The sequence below is a fragment of the Pollicipes pollicipes genome, unplaced genomic scaffold (assembly GCF_011947565.3).
Source record: "Pollicipes pollicipes isolate AB1234 unplaced genomic scaffold, Ppol_2.1 Scaffold_7231;HRSCAF=8579_pilon_pilon_pilon, whole genome shotgun sequence".
Taxonomy (NCBI): Eukaryota; Metazoa; Arthropoda; class Thecostraca; order Pollicipedomorpha; family Pollicipedidae; genus Pollicipes; species Pollicipes pollicipes.
The window spans coordinates 15873345-15901169 of record NW_023597034.1 but is presented as its reverse complement, the minus strand read 5'-3'; the positions used below and the strand labels follow the sequence as shown (position 1 = coordinate 15901169).

Here is a 27825-nt window from a genome sequence, read left to right as displayed (position 1 = left end):
GTTCGTGGTCCAACTGGCTGAAGCCCCTCAGCAGTTACCACCATGTCTTGGCTGTTTGGTATGAACAAGAAGCCGGATCCGCCGCTGCTGCCGCAGGAGCCGTCGGACGGCGCGCCGGGCGCCGGCGGCGAGGGTGGCGGCAGGACGGCCGCGGCGGGTAGTCGGCCCACGTCCGCCCCCATGGAGGCGTATCGCTTCGACTCGTCAGCGCTGGAACGCGCCGCGCAGGCCGCGAAAGACCTCGAGAAGTCCTGTGAGTACGGCTCAGGGAGCCGGAGAAGACGAGTAGATTTCGGAAAAATTATAAAGAATATGAGTAGTTTGGCCTTTGATGCCAATTGGCGAACGGCCACGCTTCTAGAAGCCGCAGATACGCGGTGGCTTACACCGAGAGATCGGTTTTTCAAACCACACACATTTGTGGTGTAACTAGTTAGGGCCGATGCTGACTCAAAATATTTGATTTCACAACAGTCACGATAACCGAAGACGGCAAACCATTTCTAATTCATTGGTTGCCACCAGGCACCAGGCATGGAGACGAAGACAGGCTTTTGACTTAACCACTTCCCGTACCCCGCAGTTTTTCAGTTTAACGTCCAAACCTTTGCACATCTTATGGTCCTTGGTGTGTTTATTGGATTGGCTATCCGCTTAGCAGGTACGATTTTATCTCGCGTTGAGAGCAAACACGGCTTCTTATTACGAGGGGAGGGGTGTACTAGTTAGGTGCACTGTTCTGTGTTCTTTGTCTGCAAAACAGCTAACATTCGGCTACCTTCACGAATTCAGTTTAGGAGTTTGCGGGCCAAGCCATTCGGCTAAAGTACACAACCTAACTAAAGTTTGTTTTTTGTCCTTGGATATGGGATACAGCGTCCCGCGTAAAACGTTGCCTCTTTATTTAAACGTGATGTCCCACCTTTCCATGGGGTTTTCAACTGAAATAGCGATATTAAAGATCCTTCGGTGCAGTTCACAGCCATGTCCCTCCTAAGATCTAAATTCCTCTAGTGCCTGAGGTACACGCCCGCGAGAATGGGGAGACTTGTTCGGGAAGAGTATTTCAATCGACACCTTATCATTTTCATATCAAGGTCATTCACATTCTGTCATTCAGTGAGCTATGCGGCGATCAATACCAAGAAAATATAATAGTTGGTTTGTCCATGTCGGATGTTCGTGAGCACGATGTGCAGGAAAAAGGCCGTCAATTGGCTTCCAATCAATGTTGTGCAAGGTACAATAATGTAATCAAACACTGACGTATCGAGGAGTATAAATACCACTGTTCCGATTAATGATGTCATATATGTAGCCGAGTTTGGCTATGCTTGACTGTTTACTAGGTCATATATATATATATATATATATATATATATATATATATATATATATATGTTCTCGGTCCGTGCTCTGTCGGTACACCGGTTCGGCGGGGCGTCCATACACGGCGGATCCGGGCTTAGAACTGTATTGCCTCAAATCAGGCGGGGGGCGGCACTAGCGCCGCCACGTGGACAACCTGACCGGTGGCAGCAGCTTTCCCTTCAGAACATTTCACCTCCCCTCTGGGATTACAGGATGCATTGCTGCCAAAAAACGCAAAACAAAACAACGCACTTCACAAAAGAAAACGACACGCGCAATTGCATCACATCTTTCCTCCCCGGGGCCGGAAAATAATGCATCCAATAACATCACCTACAGTACAACGATCACTCTTGGTACGTACATGTACCCCACCGCACTTGCAGGCTCTCTGGCCTCCGCCTGTTGCGCTCTCCTCGGCGCAACGGTGCGGTTGTGGTCTGCTGTGATGGGCGTGCCGAGTGTGAGCGAGCTTCGCTGTTCGCCGCAGGTTCTGGTGACGCCTGCACAGCTACAGGTAACGTCTGCTCCGCTCCAGGTGATGATGCTGTAGTTTCAGGCAGCGATAGGGCCGCTTCAGATGACGTCCGAGCTGTTTCAGGTGACGTCTGCGGCGCTCCAGGCTGCTCTGTTGCAGCTTCAGGCGGCGCCCGCTCCACATCCAGGGACGCTGGCGCATCAGACGTCGGGTGCGTCACTGCCACAGCGGCAGAACTCGTTGGTTCACACGCTGGTGTAGCCGCTGGCGATTTGATGCCCTCCGGGATCAGCGGGCGTAACGGACGCAGGAAGCGCCTGTTCCGCCAGCATACGCGTCCAGATGGTGCGCGGATCAGGAAGCTGCGGCGCTGCTGGCTGACTGCGCTGATGACACCGGTGCTGTCCCAGAGGCCGGTGCGGGGGTCTTGGAGCAGCACGTGTTGACCCAGCTGCAAAGGCCGATGTGAACGTGCTGAAGCGTCGTAGAAGTCAGCCTCTCTGCGACGCCGTTCCGCTGCGCGCCGGTTGCACACATCAGCACGCTCTTGCCAGCACTTGGCGAAGGAGCTGTGGTGAGCTGGGACCATCGACCTCAGCGGATGGCCGAGGAGCACTTGAGCTGGCGATCGTCCGTCCGCTCTCGGAGAGTTTCGAAGTTCCAGCAGCCCTCCGCGAATGCGTCCGTATCGAGGTCACCGCTGGCAGGCACCTTCTTGAGGAGCCTCTTGACGGCTTTCACTGCTACTTCCGCGTGCCCATTCGCCTGAGGGTAATGCGGCGAGGACAGCTGGTGCTTGACACCCCACTTGGCCAGGAAGTCTCTGGTCTTCTTGGCCGCGAACTGGGGTCCTCCGTCGCTCAGGAGCACACTGGGCACTCCAGTCGACGGGAATGCCTGCCGGAGACTGGTTGTCAGCTGATGTGCTGATGCTGTCCGGCCCATGTGAGAGACCCAGGGCCATCCCGACAGCCTGTCGGCGTACACCAGGTACGTACAACCACCATATTCAAAGAAATCCACCGAGACGACTTCGAAGACTCTTGTTGGCAGACACATCTGGATGATCGGCTCTTTCTGTTGCTTCGGGAGATGAAGCCGACACTCTTGACAGGCCTTCACTACGTTGGAGATGTCGTGGTCGATACCTGGCCAGAAGACCACCTGTCTCGCTCTTCTTTTTGTTCTTTCTTCTCCCTGATGGCTGGCATGCAGCTTCTGCAGAACGTCCCGTCGCAGGCTGCTGGGGACGACGATCCGCTGTCCGCAGATGACCAGGTCACCATCTACCGCCAGTCGATCTCGCATGTTCCAGTATAGTCGAATTTGCGGGTCTGCTTCGGACTTGGGGTCGGGGAAACCAGACAGTACGGCTTCTTTGAGGGCCAAAATCTCAGGATCGCGCTCTGAAGCCGCTTGCACCGCCAACAGCGCCGTGACCTCGAACGGTGATGCAGCTGTCCCATCTCCGTCGGTGCTGGTCACAGCATGGATCACCGTGCTGGAGAGCTGGCAGGAGATCTCCTTTCCGGTGGTCTCGTCATCTCCAGTGGCTGCAGTCATCGTCATCACCTTTATCTGCTGAGGGTAGTTCTCGGGAAGAATGCCGAGCTTGATGCTGTCGTGCCACGAGAGCAACGGGCCATTCAGCATCTTCACGACCGCCGCCTCCACGGTGTGTTGAACTCGCCCGAGCTGAAGTGTGAGGCTGCAGGTACCGAAACACCGCATCTCCCTGCTGTCCGCGCTGAGCGGCCTGGTTGTCGGTGGCGTCAGATTGCTCCGCCTGATGCCGAACCTTCTCGGCATACCGCAGCAACACAACCGACGCCTCCGCTCCGGTGTCGGGCGTCCAGTAGGTCGTGGCCGTTCCGCCTCCGTCCGGTCGATGAAGCTGCAGCTCGACCCGTGGCGAACAGCGCGCCGAGACGCCTCGTACACGGACGTCGGGAACCCGTCCGACGCCCTGGGCCGGCGCTGCCGTCACCTGCTGCACAACCTGGACGGACGACTGGGCGCGTGAACCGCTTCGGCCGTCCTGACGGCGCCGACTGTTGCTCCTGCCGCGCCTCTGTGGTTCAGCATGCTGGCGCCGGCAAACAGCCTCGAAGTGTCCCTGCTCCTGGCCGTGAAAGCATGGGCGCCCAACCGCCGGACACCTCTACTCATCCCGGTGAGCCGCTGTGCCGCAGCGGGCGCACTTCTCTCCAGACTTCACCGCTGACGACGATCGCTTATATCGCTGGTATCGAGATAGCCTGGCCAGCGATGAAGTCACCGGCTGCCGGATGGCTGACGTGCTGCTGCTGGCGTTCTCAGACGCACGGCAGATGTCGGCTGCTGACTGCAGCGTCAGCTCCGGCATCTCCAGCATCCGGCGCCTGGCGTCTTCATCTCGGACGCCGACCACCAGCCGGCCTCGGAGCCGGTCATCGATGCAGAACGTGCAGAAGTCGCAGAACGACGCCGTCTCTCTCAGCGCGCAGAGAAACTCGTCGAATGTCTCGCCCTGCTGCTGCACGCGCGTGTTGAAGTCACGACGATCGATGATGATGTTGCGCGGGCGACGTAGATGATGCTGCATGTCCAGGACGATCTCGCCGATCGTCGCGCCCGTCGACTGAGGCAGCCCGAATCTGACAACCCTGACCCAGTCGTCATCCAGCAGCGCGAGCAAAGCAGCCCTCTGCTCCGCTTGGGGTAGGTCGTCCAGGCCCACGAGTAGACGGTAGCCGTCAAACTTGTTTTTCCGCGCCTCAAACTCCTTCAACGAAGCAGACGCAATCAGCCGCGGGGCCGGTGTCGCCGCTGCTGGGAGCCGCGACCGTGACCTCGCCCGGCCGGGCTCACGGTCGTCCCGGTCACCGCCCACCGGGTCGTAGCCGGCCGGCGCGCACCGCACGTGCCCTGGGGCGGGCGGCTGGGGTCCTCGCAGCACCGGGCCCGGACCGGCTGCGCCGCTGTCACCGCTCGGCTGACCGGCCGGGCCGGGCGGCAGAGGCGCACGCAGCGCCGGGCCGGGGTGGGTCACGCCTGCCCTCGTCACTCGGGTGGTCGGCCGGGGTGAGCGGATCCTGCCCCGGAGTGATCGGCCCGCCGTGACCTCTCGGGGAACCCGCTAAGCTGGGTGGCAGCGGCGCACGCAGCGTCGGGTCGCCGTCACCTCTCTGATGACCCTGTCGGGCTGGGCAGATCCTGCCCCGAGGCGGGCAGCAGAGGCGCACGCTGAGCAGGCACGCCGCCATCGCCACCAGTCGCGCCGTCGCCGCCTGTTGAATGCTGCGCTGACGATGGGCCCATCCGCTCCAGAAGCTGGATGAGGCGCTCCTCCCGCTGCTACGATGCCTCCATCTGACGGTTGAACAGGTCGATCAGGAGCTGCACTTCCGACGGCTTCCGCTCCCGCCCCCGTTGCTGGAGACGCTGCTCATCCTGTCGCCGGATGCCGTAACAGCACAATCATTATCACAAGCACGTCGTATCTGTCCACTCACTGACGTTTACCAACGCCGATCACCGTTGTCCACACGTTACAGACCGACACGTTACAGTACACAAGTCACAGACCGACCGCGCCATGTTATGTTCTCGGCCCGTGCTCTGTTGGTACACGGCTCGGCGGAGCGTCCATACACGGCGGATCCGGGCTTAGAATTGTATTGCCTCAAATCAGGCGGGGGGCAGCACTAGCGCCGCCACGTGGACAACCTGATCGGTGGCAGCAGCTTCCCTTCAGAACATTACGATATATAGGTATATATATATATATATATATATATATATATATTGACAAAGATTGTTAGTAAAGTGGCAGTTATCAGACATGACCTTTCTCCAACCAGTTGGCTGTAATGCTCAAAATGCTCGCAGAAAGAACGTATATTACCGCGCACACACCAATCGTGGTGGAAGCCCATCCTCAGTCGAGCGCTAAAGTTATTCTGACCACCTTCGACATGTGGCGAAATATATGATAGTATTTTCACTTTCAAGAACAAATGTTTGTCTGTGGCTCGTCAAGGAGGGACATTGGGCCTGTGGCCTGACAGCGTCAGCCTGGTCACAAGGCAGTCGACAGTTGTGTAGTGGCATGGCACGGTAAGTTCTTTCGTGCTTTTTGGATAAGGTACCGAGGCAAAATAGATTCGTCGAACGTGCACTAGAATAATAGGATGGAGGGTTCGGAGTACTAGCAGTGGATTATCCCCTACTTAGAATCAGATTAATGATACACCTCAGCAAGGTTTTTATTTCCTTATTGCTTCTCATTTTGTAAGTGAACTGGACCTATAATCAGAAGTAATGATGCCGCGCAAAAGATTGATTACCCGTTTTTGTTTTGTCATGAGACTGCCAAAGAAGATCTAAGGCGTGATCTATGAGGAACTATGACGAAGCAACTCGGGTCCCAGCTCCAAGTAAAACAACTTTAGGTTCGTAGTCTAGCATGGCTAGGGGACCAAATGTCGCTTGGCACAGAAGAGTCCACGAGACAAAGAGGCCAGTGGCGTAAATCATGTTTGGGTAGGGGGCAGAAAAACAGTTCGGGCTTGCGTTTGACAGACAAAACAAAAACGGGCAAATTTAAAATGGTTTACGCCATGTCTTAAATCCCTCTGCCATTCGAGGAAATAATGTTCAGGTTGCGGGGTAAAGTTGCCCCGCTGCGCCTTCCATGGCGACGCCACTACGAAGGAGGGTCACAGGCGAAGGTCTTTTTGTGACGGCCAACTTTTCCCTTCGCTTCCGGAATGCTCAAGCCAAAAATGCTGGTGACTCAAGCCAACATGGGGGTAATTCAGTATTCGGGGGAAGGAACTAGGGCTCTCACAAAAGAACACAAATCGGCACCCATGGATGAGGTTAAATGTATGCATGGGAGTGGGAAGTACGGCTGCGGGATGGCAAGTATCCAGGTCCTTTGTTGATTCGGTAGCAACCATTAAATGACGTTCGCAAAACGATGAATGACACTGAGAATGTGTCAGGCAATGGAAAAACTAGTCACCTCCATTCCTTGTTGAAGAACTTTTACAGCTTTGCCCGTCCAAAACGTCGTTCATTGATGACGAAATGGGACGGCGTGTTTCTTTTGATTGCCGATGTGTTGCAAAGCTCGAACTACCCTCCGTCGTAAGCTTTGCTTTTCTACTCGCTGACTGTCGGAAGGCCAAACACTGTGCGCTTTGCCACCTTTACAACACCCTGCACCATGCCCAAGATAAAAGTGTTGTATGAAATGGTTAAGGCTGTGGCCACCTCACCGGCTGGGCATGGCGGTATGCAGGTTGGCCTGGCCAGGTATGATGTCATACATGGTAATGTGCATCGGTACTTCGCTCTCCAGAAATTATTGCTTGGTCCTGGCCCATCCTGCCCGTCCGAATAACTTAACTTGTGTTGATGGCCAGTGATAACTCTTGGATGGGTGCGGACCTTTCTGTTCAGTATAGTCTGGGATTATTAATGTACTTGTATACTTGTATGTTTGTACTTCTATATTTGTATATTTTATTTATCTTCTATATTCTTGTATATCTTGTATATCTTCTATACTCTTGTATATCTTGTATATCTTGTATATTCTTGTATATTTTGTCTATACTTGTATATCTTCTACTTGTGTACTTGTATACTTGTAACTTGGCAAAACTTGTATCGGAGGCAAACCCGGCAACGATTGTTTTGTTTAGATCTGGTGTCCCTTCTCGTAGTCAAAATGGTTGCAACAACTGGGACAGTGAATAGTTATTGCACGGCATCTTTTCCCTAAGAATGGGCGCTACAGCTGTCAGACGCAAGTTTCCTGCTCATGTTTTAGGATAGCCGCACAGAGAGGCTATCAGTTTATGTGTGGTTTCTGCCCCTGATTCTGCTTTGACTGCTTGGTTGTCCACGCTCACGTTGTGGCGTAGGTGTGTGTTACGCAAGTGTGCAATTGGAGTTATTCGCGGATTTTACGATTTCATTCTAATCGAGCACACAAAATTTGGACCAATTGCACGTTGCCAAGTTCTGAATCAATTCACTTCACACCGGTCGATGGTATTGCAGCCAGGTTTAAAAAAGGCAAATTCAACATTGCGAAGTTGCACTACGAACTTATTAAATATATAGTTGGGTCGTTCAGTGTGTTCCTGTGGGTTGTGCATGTAGTATGGAAGGTTTGTCGAGGGCCAAACCGCCCATTGTAATCAGCTACATTCCATATCAGCCTTTCCTCTAGATTTGTGCAAATCAATTTTGGAGTTAAATCCAATCTCAAACCGTATCGATTGCAGCGTGTTCGACCCGGTCCAATTCACGGGCCAGCCCTAAACAAATCGATGTGTCCAATCCTTGAGCTTCCGTTACATGGGCCTCAATAATACTGTGCTACACAGGATGAGTACTGCGTAAGATGTTGGGACACATTTCGCTCTAAATACTGTCCCGTATGGCCCAAGGTTCTTTCAAAAGAAGGATTCGCACGCAGCTGGTTCCAGCCAGTCGATGTGAAGGGGCAAAGGCAGGAGTGCTGCAGGGATTTGACGCCAGGAGGGGCAAACTAGTGCTGAAGAGAGGGGACGACCTGGTGCTCGCAGCGTACAGGACCGTTGATTCGGGAAGGTGACTTGTCAACACAGTGAGGTCGTCTCTGGCGTAGCCCGAGTCCGCAAACACCAACACCGCAAATGCCCAGGAGCCAATAGCTTGCACCCCCCCCCCCCCCATCCCCCTCTCTTCATGCTTAAGTTTCCAAGTGCATTTCACTCACCCATTTCGGTTCCACTGTTGGTTTGTGGAGCATAATCTGGTACGAGCATCGGCATAACACGTCATATGACTTCGCTTCGCTCGAAAATGGTTTGTTCACTACTTGCTGTTGCTTTGATCACATCGTATTGTCCCTTTGTTGTCCCTTCCGTGCAACTCGACAGGATTTGTTTGGCAGTTGCCATTCCGCTTACCATTTGCAATAGATCAGCTTGAGAATATCACGTATATTTACCACATCACGGAACCGTTTACAAGTCTCATTACCAGCGAGGCCACGCTAAACACACCAAGACATTTGGAGTTCAGCAACTGCAGGCTTCTACAGCAAAGGTTTCACTTCTTCAGTGAGGATGGAACTAATCTAAAGAGCTTATTGATCTTGCCTTTCAGATCAGCTTCAGTTATCTGGCGTAGAACTAGCATGAACTTGCAAAGATTCAAGCATCCTGTGATAATCTGTGACATGTGTCTGGATCCAAGAGCTTGGCTTGCTGGGCACTTCCATATGAATAAAGCCTATTCCACATTTCAGCAATAATAATTCAGCATCAAGCTCAGACATTCCCACAATCTCATCACGAGCAGGTTGTGTACCTCACACTCTAGCACACTGAGTTCAGTTCAGGAAGACCACAGTGTGTTTCTCTAGGGATAATTGTCTAGAATTTTTTACTGGTGTAGAAACTAAAATCCCTGCTTGATGGAAGGTTTATCTGCATACATGCTAGTTTGGGGCAAAATGCTTATGACAAAGGCATGTGTGCACTGTCAATCTCAGTCTTGAAAATGCACTGCTGCTTCTGCCTGACAGTGCAGTGCTGATGGTGCCTGATAACATTCAGGCACACTGAAATGAAGCCCAAGTCTAATATGCAGTTACAAAAGTTAAAGATGTTCATCTTCTTTTAGTTCCGGAGACGTGCCAGCCTCTGTGTGAGTTCATCCTGATCTGCTGAAGCAGCTGTAGAGATTCCAACAGAACCTTGCTGTCCTTGTGGCAGCTCCATGTTCAGCTCCAGTCCTGCCTCATCTGCTACCTGGCTCATAAGGCTGTCCACATCATTTTGAGGAATGTTGGTTGCAACTGTTTGGCCCATTGCTGAATCCATGTAACTACTTTGCACATCCAGGTCCTCAAACTGGTGCTCAAACTTATCCATGAGGGCAGAAATTTTCTCAAGGTTCATGGACCTCATGGCAGCATCCATGGACTTCACCACACCTCCCAATGACTGTGTTACTTTCCTGGTTTGAACAGCAGTTTGAACACGACTAGACACTGCATCAACACGAGCAGACATCTTGAGATAGTTCAAGGCCTGATTTTTCTGCCGAATTGCATTTTCAGCATGAATTCTTGCACCTTCCATGTTACCCTTTTGTATGGCTTTCTTCAGCTTTACCTTCTCAGCCTTTTCCTCTTTTTCACACTTCTTAGAATTGCGTACCATTTCCTTGGCAGCAAACTTGAGGTTGAACAAATGCTTCTCCATGGATGCTATGGACATCTTGGCTTATTTGAAAAAGGCAGCCTTTTAAGATGCAGAGTATCAAATGGCTTGTTAGCCTCAAGATACGAACACGCTTAGATTTCACACCTCCCTTGTTACATGGGGGTCAAGGACAGGCCGTCAGGTATGATCACTGAACCTCGAGAAATAAACACAATTCCGTCCCTCCCTTGTCTGCCAGGCAGCGGGGCCTATTAGCAGGATGAGTCACTACTGACTGGAATATACGTAGGTGTGCATTGCTGCCGCATCATACCGCATTACGGCGAGAAGTGGCGCAAGCCAGGGATAGTAAATCTGGCCGCATAGCTGCCATATTAGGAATATTTTGGGTGGCGTCCACAAACTATTTGGTTTTTTGGTATTTCGGCCCTGTTCGATCTGTCGCCAGCACGATTGTCACGTGGAATGTGTGACGTCATGCATGCTGACGGAGCGTTTGGTGTGAGGGTCGTTGGGAAAGTTTTCAACTTTGCCTTCCTTTTTCATTTACCTATTAACTGCTTCAGACCTCACACCAACTGGCTTACCGCCGACCATGACACACCTGTAAATGGTCTTTGGAAGTGTGGCTCCTGCTTCGGTATCACCATCATCTATTCCACTATTAAGCTGAGTGTTTCCCCCCATTCCCACCACGACACTGCATGGCCTCCAGCTGTCGATGTGCCCCAAAGCCCCAGATCGCCATCATCCATTCCCACCTCATTGAAATTTCTTCCCTCTCAATTTTAGCCTTCACTCAATTTTTGTGAAAAGGTCTTTTGATCTTTCGGCTGCTACTTGTACTGCCCCATTCTTTCATTGACCTCCCAGCTGTGTCGATAAAGCCCGTGTTCGAGACGCGGGATGCTTCGTTTCCGTTCTCCATCTTTTTCAATTACTCTAACGCTTGTAATTTACTGGGGAACGTAACCACACACCACACCAATCGCTTTTACCCACTTTTTCATGGCTACTTTTGGCAGTCCAACTTCCCTCTTATCTTTTCTACATAGCATTCCCCCCAATTAGAGACAAGTGCCCCAACCCACCCAACGTACTCGCAAACGCGAGAGCTACCGCATCAAACTCGCGCCTCTTTGGCCGCCTTCGATATGTCGTCAGCACATTTGTCAGCATGAGTGACGGCCCAGTATTCGCCCTACGTCACGTCAGGTGACCAAAATGCACGTCGCCTTTGATGTCACGCGCCGGCTTACGATGATGCCAGGATTTTTGTCAGCATGGAGAGAAGGCATTACCAAATTAAAAAATCACTCTGATTGAGGCGGGAGTTTGATTTGATAGCTTTTGCGTTGGCGAGTACGTTGATGGGATGGGGGCGCTTGGCTCTGATTTTGGGGAAAATGCGATGCGAGATAGATAGGAGGAATTGAAATGCCAAAAATAACCATGAAAAGGTAAATGACGGTGATTGGTGTTGTGTGTGGTTGCGTTGCCCAACAAATGAAGTGTTGTAAGAAACACTTGAAATGCGAGGGAAGAAACTGAAATGAATTGTAAATGGGAAGAAGCACTCAACGCACGGATGGGATAGATGGTGGCAATAACGAAGCAGAAACCACACTGCCAAACGCCACTTCATACGTAGTGTGTCGGTGCGCCAGAGTTAGTGTGTGGTCAAGTAAAAGGTAAAGAAAGAAGGTGAAGCAGAGATAAAAGACTTTCCCGTCAGCCCACACGTCGAAAGCACCGTTAGCACGTAATACGGCACGCATTCCAGCTGACAATCGTGTCGACGACAGATCGGATGGGGCCTTTGTCAAATCGACTTATTTAATCTTGCAGCGCTTTCTCTTCATACGGACGGGCAGCCAAAAAAATCTGGCAGCAACGCCAGCCGGCGCGTGAAGTCACAAACTACGTGAATTCGTGGTCCTGTGATGTGACTTAGAAATAATACTGGGTCGTGATTGGTGCCGACAAACGTGCTGATGATAGATCGAACTGATCGAACTTCAGCGGTGACAAAAATTCGAATGGAAAAAGGTGACAGGAATAAGAGCCGACTAGGATAAAAGCCGAAGGGCACGAAGTTAGCAGGAATAAAAGTTGTATTTGATAAGGACGAACAACAAAAAGTTGACGGGGATTGAAGTCCAATCAAACATTTACAGCTTAAACAGTTGAAAAGCCTCAGAAATAAAAGTTTAGAGGAATTAGAGTCGATAGGGAAAAGCAAAAATAGAAAAGTCAAAAGACGGAAAGTCCGAATAGGCAAAAGCCGGCAGAAAGTCCATGAGGTACTACTTACTGTACATTATGACACTTATTATCATAAGCACGGCCCGAAACGCCGAGCGCGGACAGCATAATCAGCGTGTGTTCTATCACGTCGTTTAACCGTGCCTCCTGGCATATTAAAGGCCGATAACTCGGCTTAGGAATCCGAACTCATAATGCCGAACACCGCTGTGGTTTCATATTCATTTGGGCGGGGCTGTTGTCCCCTACCCCAATTTTTTTTTTTTAAAGAACGGTTGAATCCGGGAGAAACCCATTTGTCGGCGTTCTGAAAGAAGGTTGCGTCATTGTCCCCTGTTCCGTTCTCCTCCCCCCCCCCCCCCCAGTCATTTTGCGAAACTACGCCCCGGGCAGAATAACCAGAAGCTGATGGCCTTCCTCACAGGCATCAAGCATCATAGTTTTGTGTCTGGAACGGGCCCACACAATGGACACAGTCGCCCAACAGATGCAGTATGTTGTCCTGCGGCCGCCCTGCGTACCCCGCTCTCCTCCCTCCCCCCGACGTAAAGCGCCGGGGATACAAGAGTCCCGCACCATCGCGCAGCCGACGAGAGCCAGGTGATGCTGCGAAGCTGTTGAGACCGTTATTTTGGCGTCGTATTCAGTGCCTTAGGGAGCAGCGCTCTCCGAAGGTTGCCTTAATATTTGTGTGGTCCCGTCCCACCCCATTCAATGGCATCATGCTCCGTCCAGTCCCGTCTGATCTCGTCCTGTTTCGTCCGGTTCCATCTGCTCTTGTATGGTTCCGTCTGGTCCCGTTGGTCCCATTCTGTCTCCTCTGGTACGTTTCGATCACGCCCGGTGACGTGCGATGCTGCCTGATCGCGTCCGGTCACGCGCGGTCCCGTGTGGTGCCGTCAGGTGCCGTCCGATCCAGCCTCATCCGAACTCTTCTGGCCCGGGCCTATTGTGATCTGGTCCCGTGTGGTGCCGTCAGGTGCCGTCCGATCCAGTCTCATCCGAACTCTTCTGGCCCGGGCCTCTTGTTGTGATCTGGTCCCGTGTGGTGCCGTCAGGTGCCGTGCGATCCAGCCTCATCCGAACTCTTCTGGCCCGGGCCTCTTGTTGTGATCTGGTCCCGTGTGGTGCCGTCAGGTGCCGTCCGATCCAGTCTCATCCGAACTCTTCTGGCCCGGGCCTCTTGTTGTGATCTGGTCCCGTCTGGTGCCGTCAGGTGCCGTCCGATCCGGCCTCAGCCGAACTCTTCTGGCCCGGGCCTCTTGTTGTGATCTGGTCCCGTCTGGTGCCGTCAGGTGCCGTCCGATCCAGTCTCATCCGAACTCTTCTGGCCCGTGCCTCTTGTTGTGATCTGGTCCCATGTGCTCCCCTCGCCTCCCATCCAGTCTCATCTCTATGCCCGTAGCCACAGCGTAATCTGCATTTTACAACAAATTTCAAATCCTGATGATTTGCCTCCCAGTTCGCCTTTATCATTTCGATGCTATATCTTTCGACATATGCCTTTTCTACTGTTATCCCTGTGAACTTTTCGTTTGGACTTTTCCTTTTCCAATGTTATCCCCGTCAACTTGTATCATGTTCGGTTGTGGTCCATCGACTTTGTTCAGGCCCGACTTTTATCTCTGTGGATTTGTATCCCTATTGACTTTTTATCCCTTTCGTTTAGACTTTTCCCCGATTTGACTTTGATTCTTGTCGACGTGTATCGCCTCCGACTTTTTGTCCGTGGACAGCGTTCCATTAGACCGGTCGACCGTCGACTTTTATATTTCTCGGCTTTTTGTTGCTCAGCTTGTTTTCGTTCGATCTTTTCCATTCGACTTGTTTTGTCTGGAAACCTTTTTCAATCCTCGTCTCGCTGGTTACGCACTGGTTACACCGGTTACCCCCGGATGACTATATGCTAGCGTGCCGTTCCAAAGACGTGTCCGCTGTTTGGCGTCTAATTGAGCCGAAGGTGCAAAAGAACGAGGGGCATGTTCCTTTTAATGAGAGGAAGCCGGCTTTCAGTATCCGGCATCCGGTATCTTTTCAACTTTCCAGTATTCGGCTTAAATGTTTTAACACTTGAAAACACTTGAGCATGATGAGCAATCGCACCTGGGTGTAATGAGAATGGCGCAAAATGACATCAGAAATTGGCGCGCCCTAAAACCCCAGTCATCATCGTTATGAGCGTAACTCTACGCTGCCTCCCCCCCCCCCCCCCCCCGCTCCCCCTCTTGGGTTTGTACACAGGGCATGGAGCAAAGTGAACAAATGCGGAAAATGCAGGGGACGGTGGCGCAGCCAGGGTCCGAAGGGATTATGGACTCAAACTATGAAAGGGGCTCAGGGAAATTGAACCGTGAGTGTCGTCGCAGAGCATGCAACCGGGGAGCCAGCCCCTCCTCACCTTGGAAAAATATCTTTTGCATCACGGTGCTTCCCAAATGAAGAGGGAAATGGGAAAATATATTGTTCCATGGTTAAATATGCTGTTTTCCCGTTTGCATGCCTTTTTCCCCCGTGTTATAGCTTAAGCAGCCCCTCTCCTCAGCACTTTTTACCGTTATCGTAGCTCACGGTAGTGTCTGGAAATGGTGACCTCAAAACCACGACGCTACTGTTTTCAACCCGGAAACGACAGGCGGACGGTCTTCTGTATGATATGTCTGAAGGTGCTCTCAGGGCCCGGCGTGGGTAGTAAAGAGGAGGCCGTCGTATTGCTGTAAGAGACCGTAACGCATCAAAAGGTGGCTCGAGACGATCATTTTTATGGGTCGCAGAAAACGGACGTGAATAACTGTATAGAACGTTCACCCTTTTAGAGAACCCAACGACTTACGGTATCTGAAGGCCCATTCGGAGGATCCGGTCCACGTCTTTGACGTGGCCACGATATCTCGAGATAGCTCGGGGTGCGAAGTCATCCAGGTGCCTCAAAATTCTCGGAGAGCCCGGACACCGCGAGGGGAGTCATCATGTGGACATGGTTTTGACTGGGGCTGCGAAGGGACGCGCCATGATCTGTGAAGGGTTTTCTCATCGTAAATTCCCCCGATACGGCCGAAGGTTGTCAACTGGAACCCGCAAGTGCTGAGACCAGAATATACCCACAGGCGGCCCAGACGACTGGGCATCGCAAAGATATTTTGTCTTTGGATTTCGTTCCTCGTGTAAAGGGCCTGGCATGGTTGGGGCCTAAGTAAGCATTTTGGGTAACTGAACGAAGCATGACCAGGACCAGTTGCATTTCAACAAAACATGACCAGGACCAGTTGCATTTCAACAAAACATGACCAGGACCAGTTGCATTTCAACAAAACATGACCAGGACCAGTTGCATTTCAACAAAACATGACCAGGACCAGTTGCATTTCAACAAAACATGACCAGGACCAGTTGCATTTCAACGAAACATGACCAGGACCAGTTGCATTTCAACGAAACATGACCAGGACCAGTTGCATTTCAACGAAACATGACCAGGACCAGTTGCATTTCAACAAAACATGACCAGGACCAGTTGCATTTTAACGAAACATGACCAGGACCAGTTGCATTTCAACGAAACATGACCAGGACCAGTTGCATTTCAACGCGGCAGTATTGGTTGAAGTCAAAAGAACGCGACGGCTTTCAGACGGACGACTGAATGACAGTTAGCGCGAGACGAAATTCGAGCAAACTATTTCCTAGTTGTCATGAGCCATGAGCTTATTTCCTCGGACATGAGGTTGATTTTGGGCCCACAAATGGAATTAAAACCACGCATGCCAACACATCGAGAAACATCCTCTGCGTCGTTTTGCCAGCAAACATACCGGTCGTTACATGTGATTTATGTTTTACCACCTTATAAGTGTAATTCAAATGTGGATATCCCGCGTGGGGATTGACCCGGAGCTTCCGTATTTCACGTAACTGTGGCTAGCTAACTACTGTTGACTCTCGTGTCAGGTTTCCTTCCAGCTTGCCTGGTAGCCTTGCTACTGTGCACGATGTGGTTTCCAATGTTGTTTTCTTTGCAGAGTTATTGAAGGAAGCGATGTAATTTTGCACAAAAATATCCCATTGTTGTCGAAGCATATCTATCAGTTTTGCTGCACCGTTGTTGACAATAGGAATATGTTTGTGAAAACTGTCATTTTTATTTGCAACTGCACGTTTTTGTTTCTTTGTATGGCTAATGCATCTAACGAGCTACGTTTCCTGGCAGCAAACGCGCGCGAGATCCTGTCGGTGACCAAGCAGCAGGAGCAGACACGCCAGCTGGAGCAGCAGTCGCGCATCAAGGAGTACGAGGCTCACATCGAGCAGGCCAAAGTGGAGCAGGTGCGCGCGCAGGGCGAGGAGCGCCGCAAGCTGCTGGCCGAGGAGACCAAGCAGCACCAGCAGCGCGCTCAGTACCAGGACCAGCTCTCCAGGAAAAGGTGACTGACGACGGCCGCGAGCCGGTGGCGCTGGTCTCGGAGCACGGAGTGCGGGCCGCTGCCGTCGTCAAGGGCAACCAGGCTGGACTCGTTACTGGGTCGCACTGGCTATCAATAACGCAATGGGCGCGTTATATGCGTCCATTCAACGGGGAAGTTAGTTGTCAGCTAGCCAGGGGGGACAGCCCGACACGGGCGCTCTGATTTTAGCACCGTTGAGCACACAAAACCCTCCGCAGTCCGGTCTGGTAAAAAGGCTGGAGGCTAATTACTTAATGAGCTCGATCCGTATGACTTGGGTAGTGAGTGTAAGGCACACGCAGCAAGCTACGCCACGACATATTTCGAACCCAAATCTACCTGTGCAAACCATTCCAAATTATTAGGTGTATAGAAAACGTTGACGGTAGCCGGGAGTAGGGTGGCGGGGGACTGATGCGCTGGTGGGTTAGAAATGACCACGAGCTGGATAGCATGGCTCGGCTAAAATATCTGCACGTGCGATTGCGCTGCTGGGGGGGGGGGGGGGGCGTGGAGCTCTCTGGGGCATGTTGCTGGCACGACGGGTAACCAGTGCAAGGTGATGTATGAAACGGGAACCATAATGATGTTCTGTGTTATTGGAATGGATGATGTTCTGTGGTATTTTGTTATCAAGCTGACGATTACCTAGCTGGGACAACGCACGCCAGCTTATACCACGTTTTGGTAGCCGATTGTGACACGGCCGTGTGGTGTGAAGGACAAACAATTTTAATTGGAGTTAAAGGCTTTCACAGCTCTGAGGTGGATTGTATTTAGTGAGGTTGGGTGGCTGTTTACTGTTTGCATACTTGTGATACCTCATCACGGGGCACTTTTCGTTTGGCTGCATGGAAACACAGCAATGTCCACCGCACGCTGCACCACTGCACGCTGTACTCACTGCACACTATACATGTCATGGGTTTCACTTATCGGAGCGCTTACAGGACAATCCTGGCCACGCCTCTGTGGTCAGGAAGCCCTATGTAGCGCGTATGCATGCGACGAGCTTATCCTGACGTCTTGGTCCCGGCGATCGGAGGACGGCTCCGGTGGCCCAGAGCGAGGCCGTGCCCTCGGGGTGGGTCACCAGACCATAGGGTCTGTTCGAGGGTAGACCACGCCCGCTACCCCGGTTCGGATTTTACGTCGATCTGACCTCACATCTGACCCAAGGTCTGTGAAATAAGTAGTAACTATGCTTTCGATTGTCTAGTTTTGTAAGAAATGACCTGAAAGTTGTATGACATTGTCTAGTACTCTAGTACATTGGCGCACTAGATTGTACGGTTTTCTAGGAATTGCCTTCGCCGACAGCCACGGCCTGATTTTGATTTGCTATAGGTCAGCGATCTAACTAGGGATATATAGTTTGGATTTATACTATTGGATTGGATACTATTTGGATACTATTTATTGATTGGATACTATGGATTTATACTATTTCCAAAGATTGGCTATTCCTTTACCTACGCCTACAAAAAGTTTGACGCGGCTACACCGTGCCGTTCCGAAGTTATGACAGAATTGTGGAAGCTTTTGTGAAACATCTTTGGGAGTTATTTTGAAAAGTACGGGTGAAATTGACTCCTCTTCCCCACTCCAGCCCACGCTACCCACCCTTCCCACATGTGATGGCGTGTTTAGCGAGGGCTTTCTTGTCGATGCATTCTCCCATCTAAACTGCCATGCATAATGCATGCCTAGATAAAACAGTAGTGATAGCTGTATTCCCCGGGCAAATAAAAAACCAGGACAATGGAGATAAAGGTGCGGTGATATTTCGGCAACATGCTTTTATCAAAAATAATAGCAACTGAATTCAAAATTGCCTGCCACCGATCTTACTCGATTTCAGTTTTTTTTTAACAGCGAGCCACAGTTTGTACAGGACACTAACATTCAGGACATTAAAGAAGTAGCGATTACCAGCCATTGTTACAATGCAGTGTATATCTAAGAATTAGAAAACGCAAAAAATACGTGTACGTCCAAACGAATTCAAGGGAACAGGCATCACGCATCACGATTCATTCAAGCATGTAAGTGAGTTCAACTGAACGGGCATCACTCATCACGCGTCAATTATAATGAAAACCATTTCTAAACGGGCATCGCGCATCACGCGTTAGGCATTCTTCATACATGTAAACGATTTTAAGCTAGCACACATCACACATCAAGGCACATATCACGTTCGCGTAATCGGCCATGATGAGCCTTGTACGCTAAGGATTGGTCGCCGACTTCTTACAAGAAAAGATTGACCTGTTTTCCTGTCTGGGTGGTCCTATGCTCTGTAGGTGGCTTTGAGCTCTGGAAGGGGCATATGACCCATACCTCCCTCGATTTCAGCCTGAGCGTGTTTGCCAACAAAATGGTCAGCGAAAGGAGCATTCCCTGTTTTGTTTTTAGCATTTCGCAGGTGTTCATTACATATCAGAGGAGTAGGGCGCATAGACTCCCTAACATAGATTATGGCCCTCACATGTTTTTCACACAGGTTACAGTTATTTTCGTGAACCACTTTTTCCGTGCAGACCCTTTGAAACCCAGACTTGCATAAATGATATCTATTGCCACCCGGGCACTTAGGCTTCGAGATAGAAGATTTCATGAGAGACTTTTAGCTTATTGTTCTTTCACGCTATGCGTACGCGCAGTTTTGCTTTTCTAACGATGCATTTGATTTTCCAAAGCAAGTGTTCATCTATGTATGGTAGCATTAAGAATCCGTCAGCCGAGAGGGCGTGCTCCCGACTCCTACCGCCCATCCCCCAACGCGCTCTAGATTGTTTTTACTTTTTCCAGCATTCCACCTAAAAGTCGCGGACAATATCCATTGTCCAACAGCGAAGTCCGTATTCTGTTTATGCTCTTTCTTTCCTTCTCACTGCTTGGTGAGCTGTTTCGAGCCCTATGGAGCATGTTGTGAGTTATATTGTGCTTAGTGGAAGTTGGATGTGCAGATTCCACAGTGCACAATTATATTATAGTTTGGTGGGCCTGATAAAGAGGTATGTTCCTAACGTTGTGCGGTTGTGCGGTACGCCCCTAACTTCGTGATCCATTTGCAGGTCGGAGGATCAGCTTATCCAGCAACATCGGATGAATGAAGAGAATCTTCGGAAGCAGGAAGAGTCCGTACAAAAGCAGGAGGCCCTTCGGAAATGTGAGAAAGGATTGCAATTTGATGGTCGTGATCCTCTCCTAGTAACTCCGCGGACTGTAGTGTGCTCGTGTGTCGATTACTGAACTACTATTCAATGCATTATTTGGTTAAGATAAGAGATCTGAGCGTCCTAGATGCAGTCATCTCCAAATGGTTACTTCCTGTTTATGACATGCATGACGTCATAAACGGGACTTGTCATAGAAACTGGTTGTTGTGGTGAGCCAGGCTAAAGGCAAAGTTCGCCTTGCTTGAAGAGAGGTCAAGTTTTAGACTTGAGCCACCCGGCCCGGCAGTGACCATTTATGCGTGGAGGCTGGTATTCTTGGCGCTTAAAACTTAAAGCCAAAGCTGCATGCAGTTTGCTGCAAGGGAAAGATGTCTCAAAGGGAGCAGGCTAAGGCACGAGGCCAGCGGCACGATATACATGAAAGTATGGTCCTGAGATAGTTGAGAATTCTAACCCTGTCCGACTCACAGCAACGCCTGTAATCCACTAGGAAGCAGACCATGATGATATTATCTAGAGTATTTTATCGTGTGATTTGCTGCGACCGAAGGGAAGAGACATGCAACCATTAAATTACGCAACCATATACCCTAACTCGTGGCTTACAGCGACACAGAATGCTTCCGTTTTTCGCAATAACTACATGACTCTGTGTGTCGACCCGTCCGTATGTACCGGTCGTCGTTTACCGGCGTGGGACGGGACGTGTGACGTAGCCGTGACTCCTCCCCCGTCTTAGCCACGCTGGAGTACGAGATGGACCTGCGGCACAAGTCTGACATGAAGAAGATCGAGGCGGAGATGGCGGCGCGCGCGCGCATGGAGCGCGACAACCAGGACTTGACGCTGGAGCAGATCCGCGTGCGCGCCGCCGAAAAGCGCGACACCGTGCTCAACTCCATCAAGTGCGTCACGGTCGCTCGCGTGCCCTGGCCGTGACTTGTGATCTTTTGATGGGCTAAGCCCTGTTAGATACAGTCGCTTGGAGTAGCGTTCGCCTGGTGCAAATATGCTTCGGTGGGGACGATTTCGTGTGCAAAAGTTGCCGTTACGTATGATGATTCACTCATGTGTTGGCCTAAATGAAGAATTTGCGGTCATGGACGTGCATTTTCAATTTGGATAGCATCAAAATAGAGCCGAGTCCTTATAAATACTTTAAAGCAGCTCAGGTGCTAGATTTCATCCGGATCGTTTGCCGGATAGCCTCCACAATATACTGAAGAAGAAAAAACGCTCCGCTCTCGTCATTACCTTGTGTTTGTTTATCTGTTAACGAACTTTTTGGTGTACCCCGTGGGCATTGCTTCTGTAACAGATGTGCCCTTCATCGGGTGGACGGTGACTCCCAACAGTGGCCTGCTCTGCTGAAGTGTTGTGGCGTACACTGTCCCTGCGTGCGGACCTTCCAGTCTCCAGCCCGCTGGCCCGACCGTCGCCTGACCGCGCCGTGCCCGGCAGGACGGCCGGTGCCGTGCTCGGCGAGGGCGCCTCGGCCTTCCTCAGCGACTGGGACAAGGTGGCAGCGGCCGCCGGCGGCGTCTCGCTGCTGGCGCTCGGCGTCTACACAGCGCGCGGCGGCGTCTCGGTCGCTGCCCGCTACGTCGAGAGTCGGCTCGGTCAGTGGGCGGGTGACGGGGGCCGAGCTGAGCGCCTCTCTGCTGGCGCACAGACGGTGGGCCCCGGAGCAGCTCGCCGGTTGGGGATGGATGGATGTTTTGGCGGGGCGTACGTCGTTCCGAATGTAGGTGGTGTCCCTTTGTGGCTTCTTTCACTTTCAACGTTCACTGTTGGCCGACCCTGGGGTTGGAAGAATTAGTGCCGGTAAGTATCAGTTAGGTCTCGGTGCGGTGGATTCACCTGGGGTTTCAGGGTCCGCCGTGCTCCGACCGCTGCATTCTGACTTCTGACCCCTGTATGAGGATCCAACGGTTGCCAGGTTATTATGAGCAAAGCCCCTGTAAGCCCTACCCGGCTGGACCGTCACGCTCTCTAGAAGCCAAAGTCTGGAACGGCGGGTCGAGGGTTAATGTAGTTGTCAGCAACAGGAAGTGCAATTCTTTAATACGCTCTCGGGTGCGGGTCGATTTGCCCCCCACCCCCCTCCCGAAGGATTTTTCCAGAGTGATCAGTTGTTAGTCGCAATTGTAAAGCCGTCAGTCATTGCAGATCTGTTGAATTGCACAACTGAAATTGCCAGCCCTGAGCCGCCTCATGGCCAGTGGATTGTGCAGCTGTGTTCTCTGATGTGCGATATATCGCCCGAATGTCGTGTCAGTAAACATCCTCCTTTTACATTCTCATGAAAGTATGCTTTCCAGAATTGGTTGTCAGAATTACTGCGTTCCCATGTGGCAATTTTACGAGTCAATTGCATGAGGAGAGTGGGCAATGGTGACATTGCCGCCTCGCTCGTCCCGCGGCGTAAAATGCGTCCCGCTGGCAATCGCGGCTGTCTTGATTGGGAGGAATGCGACGCTCATTTTTTCTCGCCTTTTCCATGGTATGAAGCTGTCCGTCGGGCAGTTCTGGTTGATCCCTGTTCTCTGCCTGTGCCGTCGGCATCGGTCAGTATTCGCTGTACGAATGGGGAGCGGATTAACCCGCCGTCTGACCCCAGTCGTCCGCCGTCAGGCAAGCCGTCGCTGGTGCGCGAGACCTCGCGCTTCTCGCTGTTCGACACGCTGCGGCACCCGTGGTCGACTCTGCGGACCCGTCTGCAGAAGAGTGAGACGGACGCTCTGGCCGGCGTGGTGCTGGAGCCCAATCTGGAGGCTCGGCTGAGGTCAGTGGTGCTGTAGTCCAGTCTGAAGACGCCAGTTTAGGTCAGCGGTGCTGGAGACCAGTCTCAGAACCCCAGTTTAGGTCAGCGGTGCTGGAGACCAGTCTCAGAACCCCAGTTTAGGTCAGCGGTGCTGGAGACCAGTCTCAGAACCCTAGTTTAGGTCGGCGGTGCTGGAGACCAGTCTCAGAACCCCAGTGTAGGTCAGCGGTGCTGGAGACCAGTCTCAGAACCCCAGTTTAGGTCAGCGGTGCTGGAGACCAGTCTCAGAACCCCAGTTTAGGTCAGTGGTGCTGGAGACCAGTCTCAGAACCCCAGTTTAGGTCAGCGGTGCTGGAGACCAGTCTCAGAACCCCAGTTTAGATCAGCGGTGCTGGAGACCAGTCCCAGAACCCCAGTTTAGGTCAGTGGTGCTGGAGACTAGTCTCAGAACCCCAGTTTAGGTCAGCGGTGCTGGAGACCAGTCTCAGAACCCCAGTTTAGGTCAGTGGTGCTGGAGACCGGTCTCAGAACCCCAGTTTAGGTCAGCGGTGGTGGAGACCAGTCTCAGAACCCCAGTTTAGGTCAGCGGTGCTGGAGACCAGTCTCAGAACCCCAGTTGAGATCAGTGGTGCTGAGTTGGAGCTGGAGCCCAGTTTGAGGACCTGCCCCAGGTCAGTGGCGCCCGAGCCAAGTCTGTGGGCCTTGGCTTCATCACCACTGGCGGGCTGGAGCCCAGTCAGAGAGCCCACCTCAGGTCGCTGGTTCGGGAGTCTAGCCTGGACGCCCGGCTCGGCATGGCAGGCGGCCAGGCGTTTGGCCGAGCGGGGGCCTTACATCTTTGGGAGCTCTCAAAAACTCCCAGTCATGGACGCTCATATATTAAGTTTGGGGTAAGCAAGCAACTCACCTTATCGCTCACACCGACATCTTGTACTTTCAGAGATATTGCCATTACTACGAAGAACACAAAGAGGAATCGTGGCATGTACAGAAACCTGCTGTTCCACGGGCCCCCAGGCACAGGAAAAACGCTGTTCGCGAAGGTTAGTCGTGGTCCCCTACTGCGTGTGATCGGACGACTGCCAAGACTGTCTGTAGGATCGCACGTATTCGGCACTGAAGCCTTCGTATTGTCCCATCATCACAGAGCTGAATACGCGGCTTGAACAAATTTCCCTGCTGTTTCAAGCATGAATGGTATGAAAGAGCATTGACATCGCTTAAGCCACATGGATTGTGTGGTTTTCTGCAAGTGGCTTCGAACAGGCCTTACCTGAAACCTGTTACGCCATGGCTTATGTGGCGGTGTGGCCGTCACGTGGCCGAGCGTGTGTCATCATCCTCACTGCGACATTCCGTCCCATTCCTAGTGTATGTCACCATCCCATCACTTGCAACCGCCGAGGCTGACCTCCCTGTGCCCCGCGCCTGCAGAAGCTGGCCAAGGCTTCCGGCATGGACTACGCCATCCTGACGGGCGGCGACGTGGCGCCCATGGGCCGGGACGGCGTCACCGCCATCCACAAGGTGTTCGACTGGGCCAACACGTCACGTAAAGGTGCGGTGATGGCAGGCAGGGCGGATTGTGGCGATCCTCAGACGGCGGACTGGTGGGGTTCTCAGACAGCGGACTGGTGGGGTCCTCAGACGGCGGACTGGTGGGGTCCTCAGACAGCGGACTGGTGGGGTCTCAGACGGCGGACTGGTGGGGTCATCTTACGGCGGTTTAGTGGGGTTCTCAGACGGCGGACTGGTGGGGTTCTCAGACGGCGGACTGGTGGGGTCCTCAGACGGCTGACTGGTGGGGTCCTCAGACAGCGGACTGGTGGGGTCCTCAGACGGCGGACTGGTGGGGTCCTCAGACAGCGGACTGGTGGGGTCCTCAGACGGCGGACTGGTGGGGTCCTCAGACAGCGGACTGGTGGGGTCCTCAGACGGCGGACTGGTGGGGTCATCTTACGGCGGACTGGTGGGCTCCTCAGACGGCGGCGGCACGGCGGTATGACAGTGCCGAAGGTTGTAACCCCGGGACCGTCACAACCCGGCCTTTGACGCCATGGTCCTTGAAGTGGATCGTATTGTCGTGCGAGCGCCGGCGGCCGTGTAGCCGCGGTGTTACCCTGCGCGTGCATGAACGCCGTGTACCATTCAGACTTGCTGTCCTTTGTTGTCATGTTTGATGGGTGTCCGTCGGTGTGATCACGTTTGTCGTTGTCAGGTCTGATCATGTTCGTGGACGAGGCGGACGCATTTCTACGGAAACGGAGCTCAGAACACATCAGCGAGGAGCTGCGCGCCTCCCTCAACGCCTTCCTCTACCGCACCGGCGACCAGTCGGACCGCCTGATGCTGGTGCTGGCCTCCAACACGCCCGAACAGTTCGACTGGGCCATCAACGACAGGTGAGAGGCGCGCCCGCCGCAGCCAGTCAGTGGGAGGATAGATACGCAACCGAGTGGCACCACTGAGCCGCGGACAGTCAGCGGCAGGACAGAGAGAGTCCGTGCATATGGCATAGTGGCTCCACTGAGCCGCGGACAGTCAGTGGCAGGACGGAGAGAGTCCGTGCATACGGCATAGTGGCTCCACTGAGCCGCGGACAGTCAGCGGCAGGACGGAGAGAGTCCGTGCATACGGCATAGTGGCTCCACTGAGCCGCGGACAGTCAGTGGCAGGACAGAGAGAGTCCGTGCATACGGCATAGTGGCTCCACTGAGCCGCGGACAGTCAGTGGCAGGACGGAGAGAGTCCGTGCATACGGCATAGTGGCTCCACTGAGCCGTGGACAACAGAAGCGCTGGTCTCTGTTAAACGGCTTCGCCATTGGGGTGAGTGTTGACGTGTTCGGCTCGACCGCCATGAGCAGGTAAGTTGCTGACCTTCACACCCTGACTGGGCAACGGGCCTTCAATGGCAGTTGAGGTGGTGGGTGACCCCCGTCCGAACGCGCTGTCAGCGAGAGGTTACGTTCTGGTGAACCTTGTGACTAGTCCATGAACAACAGTTCCAGTGATGAACCCCACCTTCTTGAATCGTTTCACTCAGCATCCGGCTTCATGTAATCTTAATTGATCGTGCTAGTATGCAATCGGCTGTCTTCGGTCTGTTGTCCACAAGGGCTGCTTGTGTTTTCCGATATATCCAGGAACCCATGTTGGCTTTTTCAAACTTAACGTGGCGACATGGTTCCGCTGGTTCTTGTCAGGCAACTACCATCATGAGCATGGAAACACTGTCCGTTTATTTGGAGATCAGGCACCTGTTACCTAATTGTTATTCAGCTTTTCCTGTGCACAGAAATGTCCCATGCTCTGGCCGTCCGACTAGCCGCCAGTACGCGTCCGGCCGGGCCCGGCCGGCGGGGGCCGTTTCCCCCCTAACCGACGTGGTAACGATTCCCTAACTTCGGCCATGTTACGACAGGCTGGACGAGATGGTGGAGTTCCAGCTGCCTGGCCTACAGGAGCGCGAGCGGCTGGCGCACTTGTACTTCCGCAAGTTCGTCCTGGAGCCAGCCACGCAGGGCGTCAAGTACGTGACGGGTGGTGGCGGCCGCAGGCTGGGCTCTGGCGTCACGCGGTCTGTGTAGCGTCCAGCTGCGCCCCAATTGCCGGAACTCAGCGGCCACTTGTGTTATGCCTGCTTACCATACTGGAACGCTCCAGCGAGACCCTTCTGGTTTTACTTGATAGGGTACAGCGTGCGTGTGTTACATGCCTTCAGATTTACCTGGTACTTCGCTGCATGGTTAATTGCAGCGATACCAAATCACAGTGTTCATCTGCGGTGGTTGAAATGAGGAAGATGAAGAACGGGACCAGCTCTAATCCAGTAGTTCCATACCAGCCATATCTTCGATACATCCGCTCTGTCCCCACATTGACGCCTTTGGTACGTTCGGTTGTGTGGCCCGGTCGCATTCGGTACGCCCCAGCACGAGGCATTGGCTGGTACGCACCCCGGCTGCCAAGCTGGCCGCATCCAGTGGCGCTGTGTGCGGTGCCCCCGTGGGTGGACCACGGTGCCGGCCACCGCCGCCACCGCCGCGCTGACCGGCCGCGCTTCGTCGCCAGGCGGCTAAAGGTGGACAAGTTCGACTACGGCGACGTGGTGTCCCGGATAGCGCTGATGACCGCCGGCTTGTCGGGCCGCGAGATCGCCAAGCTGGGGGTGGCCTGGCAGGCGGCCGCGTACGCCAGCGAGGACGGCGTGCTCACTGAGAAGATGGCCCTCGAGCGCGTGCAGGACGCCATCCGGCAAAACAGGAAAAAGGTGACTCGTCGCGCCGGCGGTTCATGGGAGTCAGCGGCCGCGTCTTGTCAGTGACAGTAATTCAGTGCACTGCTGGGCTTTCGGGACTAATGGCAGTGATGGGTAGGCGATTGACGAGACTTTTTCCTTCGTGGTGTTTTCCATTGAGTGGAAAGCTTGCAGTTCCAGCAAATGCTTCTTTGCCTGCCTTTGGTACGCTTTATTTTCGGCTGTGCGCGGTTGATCCACGTCGTCCGCCTCCAATTATCTCCTGTATTGTGGTAGCCCCGGACTTGGCCTTTGTCGGTGTGTTTACCACCATTTTCTCTTGGCACGTGTGTGGGCGTCCCTCGCCGTCGTGTCCACTCTCGTGGAGGCCCGCCACCCCGCCGCCCGGCGGCAACGCCCCACACCTCACACCCGCCTCGTCCTCAGATGGAGTGGCTCAGTGAGGAGGAGCGACGCGAGGGCAAGTCGGCGGCGCCTCAGACGGAGCCGGTCGTCTAGCGCCGCGCCCTGACCCGACCTGACCTGACCTGACCCGGCCCGCCCGGGGCATCTCTCACCGCAGCGCGGGCGTCTGCGTCCAGTCATCCAGTGTTATGTTTGCGCCGGTCGATAGCTATTGTGACCGGCGGCCTGTTTTGATACATGGGCCGGGTTCCCTCTGGCCGGTGGCCCCAGGGAAGGCTGCGCCATTTTTCCCGCGCGCGTCCCTTGGGCGGCCGGGCCCGACGGACCGGCCCCCTGTATACGTGCATTGTCTGGAGCTGCTGAGCGGCGGCTCACAGCCGGCGAAGGTGCCGCGCGACTGGCGGCCATCGTGAAGCATCAATACATAGCCCGTGATCGAGCCAGC

The 27825-nt window shown here is 53.0% G+C and overlaps 2 protein-coding genes across 2 annotated transcripts; one reads left to right on the top strand and one right to left on the bottom strand.

Moving 5' to 3' along the window:
- LOC119109190 (ATPase family AAA domain-containing protein 3A homolog) lies at positions 1-27825 on the top strand (the record flags this gene model as incomplete). The annotated part of the gene is given in 12 exon segments (XM_037232768.1): positions 1-253; positions 16532-16745; positions 19847-19941; positions 20691-20856; positions 21413-21570; positions 22586-22736; positions 23656-23758; positions 24150-24273; positions 24934-25117; positions 26139-26246; positions 26789-26987; positions 27402-27825. Coding segments are annotated over 12 exon segments (1785 nt in total). The 3' UTR covers positions 27474-27825.
- Chmp1 (charged multivesicular body protein 1) lies at positions 8818-10345 on the bottom strand. The gene has a single exon (XM_037232770.1). It carries the CDS (start codon positions 10114-10116, stop codon positions 9514-9516), a length of 603 nt encoding a protein of 200 aa, XP_037088665.1. The 5' UTR covers positions 10117-10345; the 3' UTR covers positions 8818-9513.